The sequence below is a fragment of the Schistocerca cancellata genome, chromosome 3, assembly GCF_023864275.1.
Source record: "Schistocerca cancellata isolate TAMUIC-IGC-003103 chromosome 3, iqSchCanc2.1, whole genome shotgun sequence".
NCBI lineage: Eukaryota > Metazoa > Arthropoda > Insecta > Orthoptera > Acrididae > Schistocerca > Schistocerca cancellata.
The window spans coordinates 402,020,794-402,042,275 of NC_064628.1; the positions used below are offsets into that span (position 1 = coordinate 402,020,794).

General features: G+C 44.6%; 1 protein-coding gene across 3 annotated transcripts in view; it reads left to right on the top strand.

Moving 5' to 3' along the window:
• LOC126175147 (histone deacetylase 5) overlaps positions 1 to 21,482 on the top strand; it is a 326,032-nt gene that overhangs the window by 186,819 nt on the left and 117,731 nt on the right. For all 3 annotated transcript variants that reach the window (XM_049921708.1, XM_049921707.1, XM_049921709.1), the window contains one exon: positions 15,837 to 15,979. In XM_049921708.1, the coding sequence (XP_049777665.1) occupies positions 15,839 to 15,979 (141 nt within the window). In that variant the 5' untranslated portion in view covers positions 15,837 to 15,838. The remainder of the gene's footprint in view (positions 1 to 15,836; positions 15,980 to 21,482) is intronic.

Here is a 21,482-nt window from a genome sequence, read left to right on the forward strand (position 1 = left end):
TGGTTGGTTGGTTGCTTGGGGAAGGAGACCAGACAGCGTGGTCATCGGTCTCATCGGATTAGGGAAGGATGGGGAAGGAAGTCGGCCGTGCCCTTTCAGAGGAACCATCCCGGCATTTGCCTGGAATGATTTAGGGAAATCACGGAAAACCTGAATCAGGATGGCTGGACGCGGGATTGAACCGTCGTCCTCCCGAATGCGAGTCCAGTGTCTATCCACTGCGTCACCTCGCTCGGTAATCGAACATGGTTTCTTTGTAAATAGGCAGATGTAACTGAACAACAGTTTGTGTAGTGTTTCTTGTTGTTGCTTGTTAATAGCTGTAGTTTTATTTACTTTTATCATTAATCTCTGTGTTTTATTGCACACGATGACCGGTATCGAGACAGTGCACTAGCACATTCGCTCAGCTGTTGTAATTGGGTGTGACGCTTACGCTCAGGATAACATCATCCTAAATATATCCCTCATCTTATATGATGGTCGGAGAAACACGTATGACATCATGTTCGAAATGCCGTAAATTTAGGTGCCATCTCGTTATTTTTATCACTCGCGCAATTCACTGTTAGTCGTTAGTGCAACGCGCGCCTTATCTGCCGTTCACTAGAACCGTTCTGGCGTAACATTAGTTGGAAGTGGACTCAGCTGACAATCTTCCAAGGTCCAAGAAGACATGGCCCCTATGAACCAATATACTTTGCACCCCTTCACGCTGAGTCAGATAGTGAAAACTAGCAGCCTGAAGATACAAATCAGTGTGAGTTCGCTTCCAATAAACGGCATGTCCCAGTCTTCCTGCGATACCACAAAAAGCTCTTTTAATTCTCACTTCTATGAGACTAAGTAACAAAAGTGAGTTACCTACTTATCTGTAAAAGCAGGCAAGGATCAATGCCACCGACTCCAGTGCACGTTCCTCGAAATATACTTTAGACAGATTGATAATAGTAGGTAACAGTGGGCTCCCCATCGTTAATTCCATCTGTCTGTTCATAGAACTGTCCAGTTGCACAGAGCTCTCTCTTTGCATTTCTGCCTTGAAAGTGGCTATGTGTGCATCTATCGAAATATCGGCGGTTGTAGCAGACCTCACCCAACTGCTTGGCCGTAAGTTGTTTGAAATTTACATTATTTAATCATCTCCGGTCAATGAAAACTTCCCGATTTACTTTGCTTTGATTGCATACAACTCGTCCATTTCTTGTATTTGTTTAAAGGTACTGCTAATTATTTTTGAAACGTATTTAGAATTCTGAGATAATGAAACAGGAAATAATCGTCTTTCAGTTGGGCAATGCAATTGATATTTACTAATAACATTTTGATGTGTCAGCCAGTTGTTGTGACCAAACGTGTAAAGTATTTTACAAGATAATGAAGATATACTGCGGAAACACATCAGAAAACTGTATCTTTTAAGTAAAGAGTCTGATTGATGAGCGCCCTGTAAGTGACGCAGCAGGTTGTGTATTAAACGCGGACAGCTCATCTGTGCGGGGCAGAGTCTCAGCGGATGCTTGCGCAGAGGGCAGAGGCAGAGGTGCTACTTGGCACATAAATACATCCCATTTTCAGCACTTACTGTGCTCTACATCTTCTGCATGAAAATCGTTTATTCGAGTATCTCGTCGGGTAAACCACCAGTGTTTGAGTGCCAGAGTAACATCCCCTTGGAACCATCACCAGTTTATTACGATAATTAACACGGTGTATACAGGACAAATACAAGCCCAAAGTTTCAATAGATTGGAAATAATAGCCAGCCAGATGCAAGATACAGGTCTGTTAAACCTTAACGATGGTTTCTACAGTTTTAAAATTGTCTCCTGCAGAAGGAATTCTACCTATTAACAAATATTAAGACATCGTGTGTGGGGCAGAGATAGTATCATCACAACAAGTAAAATTACAGAAAATGTTTACAAATTTGTCTAGTAAATGTGCATGTCAATCACTTACTCACCTTTTAAAATATGTGAGTTAAATGTAGTAGCTCTCTACTATTGGGCTTTGTCTTAAGACATATTTGACACAGGCTCAATTAACGTGTAATATGCCACTTGAAAGGGGTGTGTGTGTGTGTTTATGTCATCTCGTTGTCTCTATAGAGCTGTACCACAGAAGCAAGTAGAGGATGTTGTTTGGTGGCCGGTATCCTCTTTCTATAACACAAACTGCATGCATAGATTAACTGGATTCTTTATTCATAAGAATGGAAAGTTTACTTAACTCGTTGTGGTGCAAGGTCTTCGTCCACGTTAGCCTCACTGCTGTTGAATTACAAAGTCCGCTATGTACGAGGGTTGGAACTTAAATAGTGGCAACTATTTATTCACAACCGATACAAAGAGTTATATGTTTGCACCTGTTACTGTCACTCAAAGTTGTCACCAGCGTTGTGTATAACCCGTTGCCAGCGACGTGGAAGGCGTAGTATAAGAGCCAGTTGTGTTGATGGTGCGAATGGAGCGGTCTAAAGTTATGGTGATTCTCGTGTACGACTGTGATGGTGTTACCCTAACGGCACAGTATTACTGTTCGTTTTTGGGGCATCACCTGCGACCAGCTTTGCACGACAATGCGCGGGCGCATACAGCGCAAGCTGTGGCTGCTCTTTTCGGTCGATGGGACTGGGAAGTACTGTACCATCCACAATACTCCCCGGACTTAAGTCCTTGTGACTTTGATTTGATTTCGAAGAGGAAGGAACCATTTCGTGGTGTTCGCTTCAGACCTGTTCCAGAGATTCAACAGGCAGTAGACCGCTCCATTCGCTCCATCAACAGAACAGGCTCTGCTAACGGTATACTACGCCTTCCACATCGCTGGCAGCGGGTTCTGCACAACGCTGGTGACTACTTTGCAGGAGAGAACAGATGCAAACATGCATCTCTTTTATATCGGTCGTGAATAAATAGTTGTCACTATTTAAGTTCCAACCCGCGTACAATATGTGCTGCCTGTCTCTGTGTTGGTGGCAGTGCTAACTGCTACTGCGATTCCTGCTGTGCTGCGAATGATGGCATATTACGCCAGCACGTGAGATTTAAATATGAAAAGTGGCATCGGATCCTGCACAGTGTAAATATGCTACGTACAGAGCTGGTAATATGCGCCAACTGGCTGAAGAGTAGAGGCACTAACCTTAGGTCGCCTCTGATAGGTGGCGCTCCTGCTCGCCCTATATGCGCATAGCTGCAACGAGCAGCGTGTGTGATTTCACAAGTACATTTTCATTACCAGAATTAACACATTAAGTAGAGAGTTCAAAAGAGGGAGAAGGGAGGGGGATAAAAAAGTTTGCCAATAAATTCATGTGGCTTATGAAGAGTCCGCAGCCTCAGTTAAATCGAGCAAACTCTTTATAATATGTGCAAAAACGCACGAGAAGCACTTAGGCGCGAATACGCAACTGTAACAAACACGAGTGTCAAAGCAAAAACGCTTCAAGGAAATATTATGAAAGTACAAGAGGCCCAGTACTGGCGTATTAAAGCAGAAAGGGGGAGGGGGCAGTGTTGTAAAATACTCAGTAAAATAATGAATAAACGAAGGCGCACTATCGATCTTGTCGCAACCTCTTTGCCCCATGGTGTGCCGGCGTCATCTTACACCAGCACAACAGGAGGCTGGTGGTTCTTACCCCAGTAAAATAATGAATAAAAGAAGTATCACTAAACAGAGTACATATGCTTACAAATCACAATGATATAGGCAGAATAAAACACACTCGAACACAGTGACCTCCTCCATACCAACCACCATAAATTCCGGAGGACTCGCATCCGGCCGGCCGCGGTGGTCTCGCGGTTAAGGCGCTCAGTCCGGAACCGCGCGACTGCTACGGTCGCAGGTTCGAAGCCTGCCTCGGGCATGGATGTGTGTGATGTCCTTAGGTTAGTTAGGTTTAAGTAGTTCTAAGTTCTAGGGGACTGATGACCACAGAAGTTAAGTCCCATAGTGCTCAGAGCCATTTGAACCATTTGAACTCGCATTCGGCAGAACGACGGTTCGAGCCCACGTTTGACCATCCACGTTTAAATTTTCCGCGATTTTCCTGCATCGCTCCAGAGAAATGCCGGGATGGTTCTTTTGGAGGTCAGAGCCGAATTCCTTCGCCATCCTTGGATCAATCCGAACTTCTGCTCCGTCTCTAATGACTTCACTGTCGACGGGACGTTAAACACTTCCTTCTTTCTTTATGAATTCCGGAAACATCGATCATGTGAAACCGAACACATATTTTTGTCACGTGACATACCGAAAGACTTGCATCGAGACAGTCAGGAAAATGCAGTATTTCTCGATTTCCAAAAAGCAATTGACTCGGTACTGAATCTGCGCCTAATATTAAAAGTAGATCGTGTGAGAAATAGATTGGACGTACTGGTCATTGGTGTAAAAGAAATTTATAACTGAGGTTCCTTTTTTTTAAATAATTAGATAACGTTATTTCGAAATTTTTTTTCTCTGTGTATTTGCGGCGCCTGTTCTTTACTTACGGTGGTCACTACGTTTGATATTTATTTTTTGTTTATAAATAATCGTTTTTTGCGCTCCGTGAACACTATTAGTGTGTGAATAGCGAAGTAGCTTAAAAAAGCGGCACATGTTTACACGGAGTACTCCTCGTCTCTGTCCATCACCTCCTCCTCCTCCTCCTCCTCCTCCTCACCCTTCCCTCCTCCCTCCCTCCCTCCCTATGTTCATCCCCACCTCTCTACCTCACCTGCCAGTCTCCTTCCCCCCTCTCTTTGTGCACTTCCACCTCCACCTCTTTGACCATTCCCTGTTCCCAATTATCTATGTCCATTTTCTACTTCCCACTCCCTCTCTGTTCATCTCCTCCTTCCCCATCCCTCTGCCAGTGTCTTTCTCCCCCTGTGTCTGTCCATCTCCTCCTCTTTCCTTTCTTGTGCATTTCTTCCACTCCCCTTTCTCTGTCCATTTCCCCCCTCCCCTATATGTGTCCATCTCCCCCCCCCCCCCCCGTCTTCCTCTTATCTGTTCCTGCACCACCTTCTCCCTCGCTGTCTGTCCATCTCCTCGCCCTCATCCCAAAAGGAGGCTGGTGGGTCTTACCCCTGTAGTATTTCTTCCCAGACTGTAACTAATATTTGTACCGAACTTGACTGAAATCGTTCCAGGGATTTTGAATGAGCTGCTTACCCGTGGCTTTGATCGCATACGCACGTGTCAGATGTATTTCACATATGGTTAACATGTTTCACTCGTGTTTGTACACGTATTTCACCTGTATGTCTAGCGAATTTCGCCCTGCAGTTTCATTTTCACGCAGGTTAATTTTTACGACATCGTATCTCCTGAACAAGTTGTCGTACAATGATGTAATTTTTCTGGTGAATTCAGTGGTATACTTGAATACTGTCTGCAAAATATGTCAGGAATACAGTTAGTAGTAAATAAGTAATAAATTAACACGTCACGCTTCATGTGGCAGTTTTACTCCATGAACAGCGAAAATGTAGCATCGTAAAGCTTTGAAATTATATGTAAAATTTGTTGTAACTCTCTAAGTGCTCTCATTCTCGAATACTGCAAAATTAAAGTGTGGGTATTTTTTTTTTCACGCTCACTCCAAACCTTTGATAGGTGGGTCGTTCTTACGCCCACAGTGATTCTTCCCAGACTGTAAGTGATATGTGTACCAACTTTGGTTGAAATCGATCCAGTGTTTTAGGAGGAGATGTGGAACATACTTGCATACGTACATACATCCATTTTTATAATTTTTATAGATATAATACACTGAGGTGACAGAAATTGTAGGGCAGCAATATGCATGTATGCAGATGACAGAAGTATCACGTACACAAGGTTCAAATGGTTCAAATGGCTCTGAGCACCATGGGACTCAACTTCTGAGGTCATCAGTCCCTTAGAACTTAGAACTACTTAAACCTAACTAACCTAAGGACATCACACACACCCATGCCCGAGGCAGGATTCGAACCTGAGACCGTAGCGGTCGCTCGGTTCCAGACTGTAGCGCCTAGAACCGCTCGGCCACCCCGGCTGGCGCGTACACAAGGTATAAAGGACAGCGCATAGGCGGAGCTGTCATTTGTACTCAGATGATTCGTGTGAAAAGGTTTCCGACGTGATTATGGCCGCACGACAGGACTTTCCATTGCGGAAATCGCCAGGGAATTTAGTATACCGGGATCAACAGTGTAAAGAGTGTGGCGAGATTACCACTTTTCAGACATTACCTTCACCACGGATAACGCAGTTGCCGACGGCCTTCGCGTAACAACCGAAAGCAGCGGTGTTTGCGTAGAGTTGTCAGTGCTAACAGACCAGCAGCACTGCATTAAATAACCACAAGAATCAGAGTGGGACGTACGACGGACGAATCCGTTAGGACAGTTCGGCCAAATTTGGCGTTAATGGTCTACGGCAGCAGACCACCGACGCGAGTGCCTTTGCTAATAGCACGACATCGCCTCTAGCACCTCTCCTGGGCTCGTGACATATCTGTTGGACCTTAGAAGGATGGAAAGCGGTGCCCTGGTCAGATAATTCCCGTTTTCGATTGGTACGAGCTGATGGTAGGGTTAGAGTGTGGCGCATACCCCTCGAAGCCAAGTTGTCAAAATGGCACTGTGCAAGTTGGTAGTGGCTCCATAATGGTGTGGGCAGTGTTTACATGGAATGGACTGGGTCCTCTGGCGCAGTTGAACCGCTTCTTGATTGGAAATGGTTATGGTCGGCTGCTTAGAGCCCATTTACAGTCATTCATGGAATTTAATGTTCCCAAACAATGTACGACAGTGTGTCATGTCACCCGGCCGCCATTGGTTTGAAGAACATTTTGGACAATTGAAGTGAACGATTTGGCCACCCAGATCCCTCGAGATGAAACCCATCGAACATAATCGAGAGGTCAGTCCGTGCACAAAATCGTGCACCGTCAACGCTTCCGCTCAGTATTTCGACAGGGGACTCCCAACGACGTGTTGAGTCAATACCACGTCTTGTTGCTGTACTATGCCGGGCAAAAGGGAGTCCAACACGATGTTATAGGAGAGCTTCTGTAAAGTTTGGAAGGTAGGAGACGAGGTACTGGCAGAAGTGAAGCTGTGGGGGCTGGGGCGTGAGCCGTGCTTGGGTAGCTCGGATGGTAGAGCACTTGCCCGCGAAAGGCAGAGGTCCCGAGTTCGAGTCTCGGCCCGGCACACAGTTTTAATCTGCCAGGAAGTTTCACGATGTTAGGAGGTATCCCATGACTTCTGTGACCTCAGTGTACATTAAACATTTTTGCTCTAAGACAGTGATTAACTTGAATGTTAATGATTATTCATTTTTTTTTCTTGTCTCCTTCTTTTTCTCTTCCCAAAGCTTCTTCGTTCTTTGTCTGTGTTCTTGTTTCCTTTGCCATGTCTCTCTGTTTTCTTTCTTTCTTTTACTCCGAATTTCGTATTCATAGTTTTGTTCCTGAATTTATCTATTTCATTTATCATTTTCCTACTGATTCATCCTTGTTGTAGGTCTTCTATTTCTTTTTATTATTGAACTGTTTAATACATCAAGAATCCTTTTTGTGAGTCTGCTGTTATTAATTTTTTTTAACTTATGGGACTTAAATGCTAACGTCATCAGTCCCTAAGCTTACACACTACTTAACCTAAATTATTCTAAGGACAAATACACACACCCATGCCCGAGGGAGGACTCGAACCTCCGCCGGGACCAGCCGCACAGTCCATGACTGCAGCGCCCTAGACCGCTCGGCTAATCCCGCGCGGCTGCTGTTATTCATTCTACATATGTGTTCATAGAATGTTAGTGGGTGTTCTTAGTGGGCATTTTCTATTCATGTCTGTGAGTCTGTGTGTTCGTATAATTCTTTGGTAAGTGTCTTCGTCCATATACCATGTCTGTGTACTGCTCTAAAAATTTTTTCTAAGGATTTTAACTTCTATGTATTTTTTTCTTTTCTGTATCTGTGATGTCTTTTGCTCCGATTGTGGTCGTTTCTGATGCGTAGAGGCTTCTGGTAGTACAACTGTACTATAGTGCTTGGTCGGTCTTGAAATGTTTCTTTTATTGTAGGGCGCCCATGTCAATTTGTACGCTTTCCGAAGTTTTTGTTCTATGTTCCAACCTTGTTTGATCCTGCTATTTCTTTATAGATATTTCAAAGTTTCCACTCCGTTTATCTTTCAGTATTTCGTGTGCATGGCCTGCGTGTTATTGTTTCCTTGTATTGCGTTTTCTCCTGTGATATCTGTAGACTTGTTTTGGCAGAGGATTCATGTTAATATTCCAGTGCTTCTTGTGTTTCTTGTCTGTTGTTGCTGACTATTGCCAGACCATCTGCAAATGCCTGACATTTTATGATCGCATTGTTTTGCGCATGTTCTGTCTAGCTGTATCCCTTTTACTTTTTCTTCCAATTGGTTGATAATTTTGTCCAAGACCATGTTGAATAAAAGTGGTGATACATCATCTTGTCTGACCCCTAGTGGGTCTGAGTGTGTGAGTGTCGTACTTTTTTTTCTATTCCATGTTCTTGTAGTGTGTCAAAGAGAGTCTGCCTGCCTGTCGAGTCGAAGGCCTTCTCAAAGTCCACGAATGTGACTACAGTGTTCTTCGTCTATCTGACCTTCAGCAGCCTTCGCAGGTTCCAAATCTGTTCAGCGCAGGATCTTCCTTTTCCGAAGCCTGCTTGGTATTCACCTGTCTTCGTGTCAGCTTGTGGTTCCAGCCTGGTGAGTAATGCCGTGGAAAGTATTTTGTAGGGGACAGGCTATGAGATACCTCCGTAGTTGTTAGGGTCTGTGTTGTCGCCCTTTTTGTGGAATGGATGAATCAGCACACATTTCCATTCTTGTAGAATATCCTTTGTACTCCTATTTCTGTGAGAATTTTATGAATTTTCTGTATGATGTTCTGGTCTTCGAGTTTCCAGATCTCGGAGATGAGTCCGTCTTCTCCTGCGGTTTTGTTGGTTTTTGGTTGTTTTATTATCTCCTCCACCTTTGTGATTGTAGGCAGTTTCGAATCTGCGTTTGGTATTGTTTTCGTGAAGTGTAATTTTTCTTTAGGCTTCTAGCAATTGAGGAGTTTGTCGAAGTATTTTTTAAGAATTTTGAGATTTTCTTCAGTATTTGTTTCCAGAGATCCCTCTGTTCTTTTGCAGCAGATATGTAGAATGTGATAACCCTGTGAATTTTCCCTAAATATTCTGTAAAAATTTCACATGTTATTTCTGTGGAAGTCTTCGTCGGTTTCGTTTAGTATACTTATGTAGTATGTCCTTTTTACTTTACTAATAGTTTTCGAGGACTGTTTCTGGACTTTGTGGAAATCCTGCCGTGTTTCTGATGCCCTGTTGTTGCTAAACTACTTCCATGCCAGGAGTCTACGTTCAGTGCCCTGATAGCGGTCCACCTTGCGTTTCCTAGGAGTTGATCCCAACGCGTTGCATTCTGAATTGCCGTCGCGTGGTCTGTCCAATTTTCTGTTGTATTTTGATTAATTTCTTCAATAATTTTGTCTTTGTTTGTCTTCAACTATTCTCTGTCTGGTCTTACAATTTTGTCATGTGTTGTCTTTCAGCTTCTCGGGATTGGCGTAATCTTTACTTGTAACAAGTGATGGTTGGACATGAAAAATCCTTTGCATGTTCTTGCATTCATAATTTCTCTTGTATTATTATTTTTTTCCTGCCCTATCTACTTGGAATTCTCCTCGTATATGATTGGGCGTTTGCCATGTTCGACTTTTCCTCTTGGCATGTGATATTACGTAGAAATAATTTTTAAGTTAAAATTTGGACAATTATGTATGAGATGTTCCCCATTCTTCCTGGTGCGATTATGTGCTATGTATGCCTGTGATTTCCTTCTACGTTCCCCACTCTTCCTGGTGTGATTATGTGCTATGTATGGGCCTGTGATTTCCTTCTACGTGTTATCTTTGTCTAGTTCTGCATTGAAGTCTTCTAATACAATTTTAACTTGTTTTTCTGGTGTCTTGTTTGTTATTTCCTCAATGTCTTCCCAAAAGACTTCGTCTTCTTGTGGTTCCTTTCCGTTGTGATCGTTTGTTGGTGCACGTGCATTGATGATTGTGTATGTTTTTTTTCCTGATTTGGAGGTTATTGTGGAGATTCTTTTTGGTATTGAACTGAAATGTAGGATGTTGCCTCTGACTGATTTGTGAACCAAAAATCGTGTGCCAGACATTGTCGGTGTTCCTCTTCCGACAGCAGGTTGATCCTGTAGTTTTCTGTGTTGAAGTGTTTTTCGTCTGTGAAACGCAGCTCTTGTATTGCGAGGATTTTGGTGTAAAATTTTCCCTAGAACACCCGTTAGCTGTTTTAAGTTTGCATAGTTTGACCGACATATTTGCATAGTGTGTGCCAGCATACTACTCGCGAAGAGATTTCGAGACGCTCCGACTATTCTCCATTTCATGATGTTCCTGGTCCCACAGAATCCGATGACCAGGGACGTCCAGTACATTTACTCGGGCCTGGGGCAGTGGATATTTTTCCTGTTGGTTTTTTCCTAGTTGAGAGTGGTTGTAGTGACCTCTGCTGGACATCACAAATGTTCAAGACTTGATTGTTGAGATCCAGATATATTTGTAGCAGCCGCGCCAACACGCCGACCACTAGCTGCTGGATGCCGCAAAAGACACTATTCGGTTTAGGCCTATGTTAGTATTTGGTCCACCCTACGTATTTTATTTCTCCAGTACCACCCATATCTGCGAGGGTTTCCCCTATCTGCCACCTATGGGCTGGGAGCCCGATGGAAGATCTAACAACCCGACAGGGTTAAAATATTTATAACAGCACTTCAAGTACAGAAATCTCGGGGAGAAAAATCTGCTGTGGCCAAATATAGCCTTAACGATTTAGCCTGAGTAGATCCGTGCTAGAACCCAATAATCAAAGAAGCTGGAGAAATTAGAACATGTGTGAAGAACTTCAGTAGACTCTACTAAGTGTGGAAGCTAGCACTGCATGCCGAGAGACTTCAAACGAGAATGTCCTGAATTCTAAGTAGCAGTGGAAACAAAGGACTGGCAGTGGCACTGTTCGCCAGATACTTGTCATCGGGACCACCGCTCGTCTCAGTCTGAGTGTGATTAAGAATTATTTGTTTCTGGTTGTAAAACTATACCATTGACTTTAACCGTTTCTGAAGCAGGGAACTATCAGATCAGTAAAGTGTGCCCACATAATCAGAGCAATTCCTTCCTCCTCATAAGCTACAATGGCTCCTGCAAACGGAAACAAAAAAATACACTGCTCCATATATACGAGGGTGTGCTGGAAAGTAATGCCTCCGAATTTTTAGTGTGAAAACTCGTAAAGCTTTTTAAATATAACAAACCTTATTAACGTTGTACATTTTTATTCATCATGTCTACATGACGCTACAGGGCTCCGAATTGTAGTGTGTAATGTGACTATGTCCGTACATTACAGCGTGCTGTAATCGAGTTCCGAAGTCAAAGAGTTCGTCCACATATAGAGCACCCTCTCCTTCAGGATGACAATGCCAGTCCACACGCGAGCGCTGCGATATCTGCAAAATCCTTGGGTTCACTGTCATCGATAATCCTCCACACAGACCCGACTTGGCCCCATCCGATTTTTATCTGTTTTCCGAAAGTTTAAGAGCCACTTCGAGACTTTACTTTGATAATCATGAAGCAGTCAAGAAAGTCAGCATTCTACAGTGACGGTATCAACAAAATAGTCTCTCATTGGGAGAAGTGTGTTCGTTGCCAGGGTGACTGTGTTGAGAAATAAATATGTGGGCATGAGGGAGAAAGATGTATAATGTTAATAGCGTTTGTTTTATTTACAAAGGTTGAAAAGTTTTCACATAAAAAATTCGGAGGCATTACCTTTCAGCGCGCCCTCTTATACTGTGTACATCTTGTAGGAAACTGACAATCATTTGCAAAACTATTCCAGAAGTCTGTTGTCTATAACCTTGTCTGTTTTGACTACAGGGTACATGTACAAGTATTCCGCCTAGTTATGTACGATTTTGCTGAAAACTAGAAATTTAATCTCGTACTCAGAGACATACGTAGTCATACTTTTAGTACGTCTCTCTAGGACATTGACTTGCATCCTAAATAATTGTAGGCAGTGCATCGATTTAGACAGCGAGTACGTAAAATACATGTTTAGACGTAGATCGAGAAGTGTATGCCCTAGTACATTTTAGTATCACTTTATGCTTAATATATACTTGATTAGTTAATTCGTGCTTTTTAACATCAGTAGGGGCATGTTTGAGGAAAGAATGCCAGCTTTGTTAAAGAGGCATTTGCATTGTTTGGGCTAGTTAATTTTACCGTCTACGTACGATACAGCAGATTTAAGTTCGTGATCAGCATGTCAACGTCATATCACACAGAGAGGTCGGACACTGTCACCGTTTTCGGCACTGCTGTTGAAGCAATTCATCTTGTGCCTCTACAGAAATATGCAACATCCGATGTAATAGCCTCACGTGGACAGAGAATCGGAAACTATTTCCTTTTGTCAGGCAAGATAAGAAATTACACCATCTACAGCCACCACGCTCAGTCAACTGCATTTTAACATCCAGTTTAGCTTGAGGTCACTGTCATTGCTACATCCTTGGCATTGCATTTACATCTGCTTAATTCCGTTACTTCTTCGGCTGTCAGACGCGTTCTTACAAAGAAATTGGTGAATATTGTTAGAAAGTCGAATGCTTTTTATGGAGATTTAAAGCGGAAAGTCCGACGAGATATTGTCTTATAGAAAGTTATACGTTGCTTACATTTAGCGTCAAATATTTATTTGTTGACAGAGATAAGAATAGTACCTGTAGTTTCTCAATAAAAGTCCCGCCCCTTCCCTCATGATACAGTGAACATTAACGCGGTTGGGTGGCTGGCGTTGCTCGACGATACTGATAGCCGTACTACAGATACAGCCATGTCAGGCTGCTACCTGGAGAGATTAACGTGTGGTCCTGAGGAGGAGAAGCAGCAGTTGCCAGGGCAAATGTCTGAACGACAACATGTCCTCTCTGAAAGCAAGGGGAAATTACGGCTGTTATATTTAGCCATGACGTGTAAGTGTATAATATAATTTAATGATGTCGTCCTCGTAGCTAAAATATTCCAAGATTGAAATACATACATCAATAAAAGTTTTGCATCACCCCACTTCCCAGAACTCTTGCAAGGTAGACGTTAACTGTGGATATCGTATCACAGACACAGTCCCTTTGACTGTTCAGAGATGTCACTAAACCCGCCCAAAGATGTAAACAACCATGCATGAGCAGCGCCTATTAGACGGAGGGGGTCCGACAGCCGATCAGTTCCAGTCATTCCACCAGGAAGGAGGTACACGGCTCGTGTTGTCTGTAGTTCAATCATGCCTAGACGGTCAATACCGCGCTTCCATCGCGTCTACATTGTTGCTTTGTGCCAGGAAGGGCTCTCAGCAAGGGAAGCGTCCAGGAGTCTCGAAGTGACCCAAAGCGATGTTGTTCGGACATGGAGGAGATACAGAGAGACAAGAACTGTCGATGATATGCCTCGCTCAGGCCACCCAAGGGATACTACTGCAGTGGATGACGGCTACCTACGGATTATGGCTCTTAGGAACCCTGACGACAACGCCACCATGTTAAATAATGCTTTTCTTGCAGCCACAGGACGTCGTGTTAAGACTCAAACTGTGCGCGATAGGCTGCATGATGCGCAACTTCACTCCCGACGTCCATGGCGAGGTCCATCTTTGCAACAACAACACCATGCAGCGTGGTACAGATGGGCCCAACAACATGGCGAATGGACTGCTCAGGATTGGTTGGCATCACGTTCTCTTCATCGACGAGTGTCGCATATGCCTTCAACCAAACAATCGTCGGAGACGTGTTTGGAGACAACCCGGTCAGGCTGAAAGCCTTATACACACTGTCCAGCGAGTGTAGAAAGGTGGAGGTTCCCTGCTTTTTTTGGGGTGGCTTCACGTGGGGGCCGACGAAGCCGCTGGTGGTCATGGAAGGCGCCGTAACGGCTGTACGATGCCTGGATGCCATCCACCGACCGATAGTGCAACCATATCGGCAGCATATTGGTGAGGCATTCGTCTTCGTGGACGACAATTCGCGTTCCCATCGTGCACTTCTTTTGAATGACTTCCTTCAGGATAACTACATTTCTCGACTAGAGTGGCCAGCATGTTCTCCAGACATGAACCCTATCGGACATGCCTGGGATAGATTGAAAAGGGCTTTTAATGGACGACGTGACCCACCAACCACTCTGAGGGATCTACGCCAAATCGCCGTTGAGGAGTGGGACAGTCCGGGCCAAAAGTGCCTTGATGAACTTGTGGATAGTATGCCACGACGAATACAGCCATGAATCAATGCAAGATGACATGCTACTGGGTATTAGAGGTACCGGTGTGTACAGCAGTCTGGATCACAACCTCTGAAGTCTCGCTGTATGGTGGTATACAACATGCAATGTGTGGTTTTCATTATCAGTAAAAAGGGCGGAAATTATGTTTATGTTGATCTCTCTTCCAATTTTCTGTACAGGTTCCGGAACTTTTGGATCCGAGGTGAAGGAATTTTTTTTTGATGTGGTTGGTTGGTTTAAAGATTAAAGGGACCAAACTATTTTTGATGTGTGCAGCTCCAAATTCGAATTTCCACATGAAGACTACGAAGGAGGATTATGTTCTCAGAAAACAAAGACAGCAAAGTAGATCGAAGCAAACAAATAATGCAAGTAGAAATGAGTTACAGATTTTAAAGAAATCTTACATGATGTTTCTCGTATGTTATGACATAAAGTATAAACAGTACATCCGTTGATCCTTTTGATCAGTGTGATACGGATATTTTAAGAGTGTAAGTGATATTGCTAAATGCGTTTATTTAATCTATCTTGTTCGTTTTAATCGGATTTCAAATATTGTGAAAATTTGTTTATCTTTAATATACAGCGTGGAAGGAAACGGACTGAAAAACTTGTAAGGGTGTTGCCCGCTAGGTTGTGGTGAGAAATAATGCTTCGGTTATAGGAAGCCAAACGAAGAACACGTTCGGCGACATTGTCCGTGGTGGACCGCTTGAATTTGCGCTCGCAACTGCCTGATTGGGTAACTTGAGTGCTAATTAACTCGGAAATGGCGCCACGTATCGAATTATTTTCTTAACAAATATTTCTCATCACAGCCTAACCGGCAACACGCTTACAAGCATTTCAGACTGTTTGTGGCCATCCGGTGTGTGGAAGACTAAACTGAAACCGAGGGAGGTGCCGCAGTGCTTGGCATACTGGACTCGCATTCGCGAGAACGACTGTTCAGACACGCGTTCGGCCATCCTAATTTAGGTTTTCCACGAGGTCAGCACAACGCTCTCACACCTGTAGTTAGTTTTCCTGACTGGGAATAACGAAAATAACACCCAGTAAATAGTAACTTTTGCACGTAATATAAGCGACGTACAGAATTTTATACAGGCAAACAACCTACACATTTTTCATACAGAATGGTACTGTCTGTGTAGCGTTCTACAAAAGATTATGTTTCCGAAAGTCTTTTAGAAAAGAGTTGGTCACTATATCCGCCTATGCTTGGGGAAATACCGCGGAAGATAGTCCCGTTTACGTTTACCCCATTCCAAATACTTCGTCAAAATATGGTGAAACATTATATTTATCTTTTTAAAATACTGATCTTTTTAAAATACTGCTTCCAGTCATTCCACTACTATCTAAGACGTACGCCTATTAGGATCTTTACTCTACGAGTGTTGGTGGCGTGGTGGTTGCAGATATGGCGCGTGACTCACCGCCCACGTCGAGCCCCGTGCTTCAGCGCCGAGGCGCCACCAGCGCCAGCATCGCTGCCGCTGGGGTCGGACTGCCCGGCATGCCACTCGATAAGGAGCACGCCTTCCACCAGCAGATACAGCAGGTCAGTGTCGCAACTCACCACGATACCTATACAGCGCATACAACAAGTCAGTGTTGCCACTCTGCACGATACCGAAGCAGTGAATACAACAGGTCAGTGGTGCCACTCTACACAACACCGAAGAACAGCACGCCCTGCAACAGCAGATACAGCAGGTCAGTGTTGCCACTCACCACAATACCTACGCAGCGGCTACAACAGGTCAGTGTTGCCACTTACACGATTCCGAAGCATGCCTTGCAACAGCGGATCCAACAAGTCAGTGTTGCCAGTCACCATGACACTAAGAACTCCTTGAACCAGCAGATACAACAGCTCAGTGTTGCCACTCATCACGGTACCTACGTAGTGCATACAACAGGTCAGTGTTGCCACTCTACACGATACCGAAGCAAGCCTTCCACCAGCAGATACAGCAGGTCAGTGTTGACACTCACCATGACACTAAGCACGCCTTCTACCAGCAGATTCAGCAGGTCAGGATTGCCACTCACCATGATATCTAAGCAGTGGATACAAAAGGTCAGCGGTGTCACTCTACACCAGGCTGTTCCAGTTGGTCGGCTCCGGTGTGAGCCGCGGAGCGCTCCCTGCTCCAGGGAGCCGCGTCGCTCGCTGTGGCCACTCGAGTGGGCCGGCACGCCGGCGCGTGGCACGGCTGCCTGAGGCAGGCGGCAAGGCAAGCATTTTGATGTGCCAGCTGCGTCTTACAAGATCGACAACCTCATACTCTTAGCTGATAAGACGTGATGACATGCTACACCAGGAAATACGATGTTCGGGAAATAAATTAGAAACAACTGTTTTATAAGAAATTGCATACTAAATTTATTGGGCCTCTGTAGCTTGATACTTTCTTTTCATTACAAGATCGGAAATATCAGGCGTCAAAGTGTTCGCAGCGTTAATGCGGAGGATGAGCTTCATTGTTACATCCTGAAGAAACGATCGTTCCTTACTATTTACTCTTTTCATTGCTGAGTAAAGCTGCTCACAACAATACGTGCCAACATGCACATGATCTGAGTGGCATTGTTGTGAAGCTTGGGAAATGTTTTTTGCTGTAATGAACGATACCATCGTGACAGATCCGACGTGTTGTAGTACCTCTCTTTCAAGAAAGTTGAACTTTGCAAATCAATAATCTCTAATTGAAGTGACAATGACAAGCATCGGGGGAAACTGAAAAACGAGTGCTGAACACCTTAAGTTCCATTTCCAAACTAGTGAGGTCTCGGAATCGTGTTTCAAACGACGTGATGAGCTGCTTTAACTTTGCTTGGTAATCGCCGAAAGTAGTACCTTCAGGTATTTTTAAACAAGCAAAACGATTGAAGAACGTTAAATGTTCATTACTCATCTGCCTCTCAAATAAACGTAACTTTTCCATGAACGCTTTGATCTCGTCGTGCATGTCAACGATTAGCTGTCCTTTGCCTTGCAAAGACAGATTTAATTTATTCAGATGCATAGTTATGTCAGATAGGAACGCCAGGTCAGATATCCATTTTATATCTTTCAGACAACGCATTTCTTCCCCTTTCATTTCGAGAAAATGGGATATTTCCTCACGAATGGCAAAGAAAACATCAAGAACTTTTTCCCGACTTAGCCAACGAACTGCACTGTGGTAAGGTATATCCCCATACTCCGCTTCCATATCTTTCAGGAATCATTTGAATTGGTGATGATTCATACCGTGACGCCGCACAAAATTCACGCATTTCACGACATCTTTCATTACGCCACCTAGCTCTACTGTTGCAGCACACAGTGCCTCTTGGTGAATAAAACAATGAAGAGTCAAAATGTCTTTCCCGAATTCATCCCTGATTTTATTTTTCAAACGAGAAGCAAATCCTTGGTGACGCCCAATCATTTGTGGTGCACCGTATGTCGCTACAGAATGGAGCTTATCCCACGGCAAATTCATATTGTCCACTGATTCACAAACAGCTTCAAAAATGTCACGTCCTGTTTCGGTGTCATCAAGTGGTACCACATCCAAGAGTTCTTCAGTTACTTTCAGCTCCATGTCGACACCACGCACAAAGACTGCAAGCTGAGCACGGTCCGATATGTCGGTGCTTTCGTCAAGCGCTAGCGAAAATTCAACAAAGCTCTCCGCCTTTTTCCTGATCTGTGTTTCATAATCCGCTGCCATGTCCAGGATTCGACGGGACATTGTCTGCTTCGACAGGCAAACCCCATCAATTGCCTGCACCTCCCTTGGAAACAAACATTCTGCAACTGCTACCATGCACGATTTTACGAGTTGTCCCACCGAAAACTGCTTGCCGCTCGTCGCAATGATGTGAGCGACCCTGCAGCTTGCTCGAACTGCAGATTCAGTAGTGTTTTCTCCGCTCTCATTCACCTGAAAATTATACACGCATTACAGAACACGAACTATGTTGCATATTTTGATACTCTCCGTATTACGAAACCGTTTTTAAACTTGCGTCTCCTGGTATGTCGTTATTAAGCCTGGCTACAAGTTCTCTGCGTGAAACGCCTTCTACCTGATCGTAGTGCGCTGCGTGAAGACGCGTATAATGTCGTTGTATATTGTACCTCTTCGCAGAATTAAATACTTTATGACATACAAGACACTGCCGACGACCATCCCTCTCAATGAATAGAAAGGTATCCTCCAATAGAGGTACAGGGCTCCCGCGGCTAGTCATAGCTGTCATTGAACACGGATTATTGCGTCAGTTGCGGCTGTATGCGGCCAGGGGGCAGTGAGTTCGCTTTCCCCCTCCACGCCGGCTCCGAGCTGCCGCAGTGAGCACTCCGGAGCGCTCCGGCTCCCTGGAGCTCGGTTGGAACAGCCTGCTCTACACGATACCGAAGAACAGCACGCCTACTGCCAGCAGATACAGCAGGTCAGTGTTGCCACTCTACATCATACCGAAGCAAGCCTTCCACGAGCAGATACAGCAAGTCAGTGTTACCGCTCACCATCACACTAAGCACGCCTTCCACCAGCAGATACAGCAGGTCAGTGTTGCCACTCACCACGATACCAAAGCAGTGGATACAACAGGTCAGTGGTGCCACTCTACACGATATCGAAGTGCAGCACACCTTGCAACAGCAGATACAGCAGGTGAGTGTTGCCACTCACCACTATACCTATGCAGCGAATACAACAGGTCAGTGTTACTAATCTACACATTAACGAAGCACGCCTTCCATCAGCAGGTCAGTGTTGCCACTCACCATGATACCTAAGCAGTGGATACAACAAGTCAGTGGTGCCACTCTACACGATACTGAAGCACGCCTGCAACAGTAGATACAGCAGGTCAGTGTTGCCAGTCACCATGACACCTAACCAGCGGATACAATGGTTCAATGGTGCTACTCTACATGATACTGAAGCACAGAACGCCTTCCACCAGCAGACGCAGCATGTCAGTGTTGCCACTCTCCGTGTCAGTATGCGCGCCTTGGTTCAAATGGCTCTGAGCACTATGGGATTTAACATCTGTGGTCATCAGTCCCCTAGAACTTAGAACTACTTAAACCTAACTAACCTAAGGACACCACACACATCCATGCCCGAGGTAGGATTCGAACCTGCGACCGTAGCAGTCTCGCAGTTCCGGACTGAGCGCCTAGAACCGCTAGACCACTATGCGCGCCTTCCACCAGCAGATACAGCAGGTAAGGATTGCCACTCACCACAATACTTAAGCAGTGGATACAACAGGTCACTGGTGCCACTCTACACGGTACCGAAACAATGCCTTGCAACAGCAGATATAGTAGGTCAGTGCTACCGCTTACCATGATACGTAAACAGTGGATACAACAGGTCAGTAGTGCTACTCTACAAATTACCGAAGCACACCTTGACCAGCAGATACGGCAGGTCAGTGTAGCCACTCACCATGATATCTAAGCAGCGAATCCAACAGGTCAGTGGTGCCACTCTACACAATACCGAAGCACAGCACAGGTTCCAGCAGCAGATACAGAAGGGTTAGTGTTGCCACTCCCTATGACAGTAAGCACGCCTTCCACCAGCAGATACAGCAGGTCAGTGTTGCACTCACCACAATACCTAAGCAGTGAATACAACAGGTCAGTGGTGACACTCTACCTGATACTGAAGCATAGCTTGTCTTGCTACAGCATATACAGCAGGTCCGTGTTGCCACTGTTCACGATACCGAAGCACAGAACGACTTCCACCAGCAGATACAGGAGGTCAGTCTTGCCAGTCACCATGACACTTAAGCATGCCTTCCACCAGCAGATACAGCTGGTCAGTGTTGCCACTCACCATGATACCTAAGCAGTGGATGCAACAGTTCAGTGGTGCCACTCTACACGATACCGAAGCACGCCTTGCAACAGCAGATACAACAGGTCAGTGTTGCTGCTTACCATGTCACTAAGCCCGTCTTCCAGTAGCAGATACAGTAGGTCAGTGTTGCCACTCACTACTACACTAAGCCTACCTTCCACTAGCAGTTACAGCATGTCAGTATAGCCACTCGCCACAACATTAAGCATGCCTTCCACCGTGAGATACAGCAGGTCAGTGTTACCACTCACCACAATACGTAAGTTGGAGATACAACAGGTCAGTATTGTCACTCTTCACGATACCGAAGCTCGACTTCCACTAGCAGATACAGGAGGTCAGTGTTGCCACTCTTCACGATACTGAGGCACGCCTTCCAACAACAGATGCAGCAGCTCAGTGTTGCCACTCATCAATATACCTAAGCATGCCTTCTATCAGTAGATACAGCAGATCAGACTCACCACTTACGATCATACCTAAGCACTCATTCCAGCAACAGATACAACTGTACCCTCTGTCCGCTTATTGACATACCGAAGTACGCATTCCATCAGCATATAATGCAAGTCAGTCGCAACAATCCCACTGTACGAAAGGATGCCTTCCACTATCAGATAGATCAGCTCAGTATTCGACACTGTACCTAAGCACGCATTCTGCCAGCAGATAACAGCAGGGTATACGCAACAGTTATCACTGTGCCTAAGCGTTCCTTCCACTGGTAGATACAAGAAATTTGTATCACTACTCTGTACTGTTCCTAGCCCTGCCTTCTACCAGCAGATGCAAGCATTTTTCACCACTCATCAGTATAACGAGTGCACCTTCTACTAGCTGGTACAAATGGTCAGTCTTGCTATTCATCATTATTTCTAAGTACACCTTCCGCAATTACATAATCTTCAGCATTAGTAATATAACTAAGCACACCTTCCACCAGCAGATACAGGTCAGTCTCTTACTCGTCAGTGTACCTTAACAAACGTTTTTTGAAAACATTATTGAAGGCTTAAGCGATCCATTTATAATCTTGGAAAATACGTATTCCAGTCTAGATCGCAAGGCATATGTATTCAAAGGCGACTACTTTCGTTCATTGCACGATATTCACACCTAGCCATGTTGATGGTCAACGGCTGTGTATGGAGAAGGTACCGCTGAATGACGGTAGTAAACTGTTGT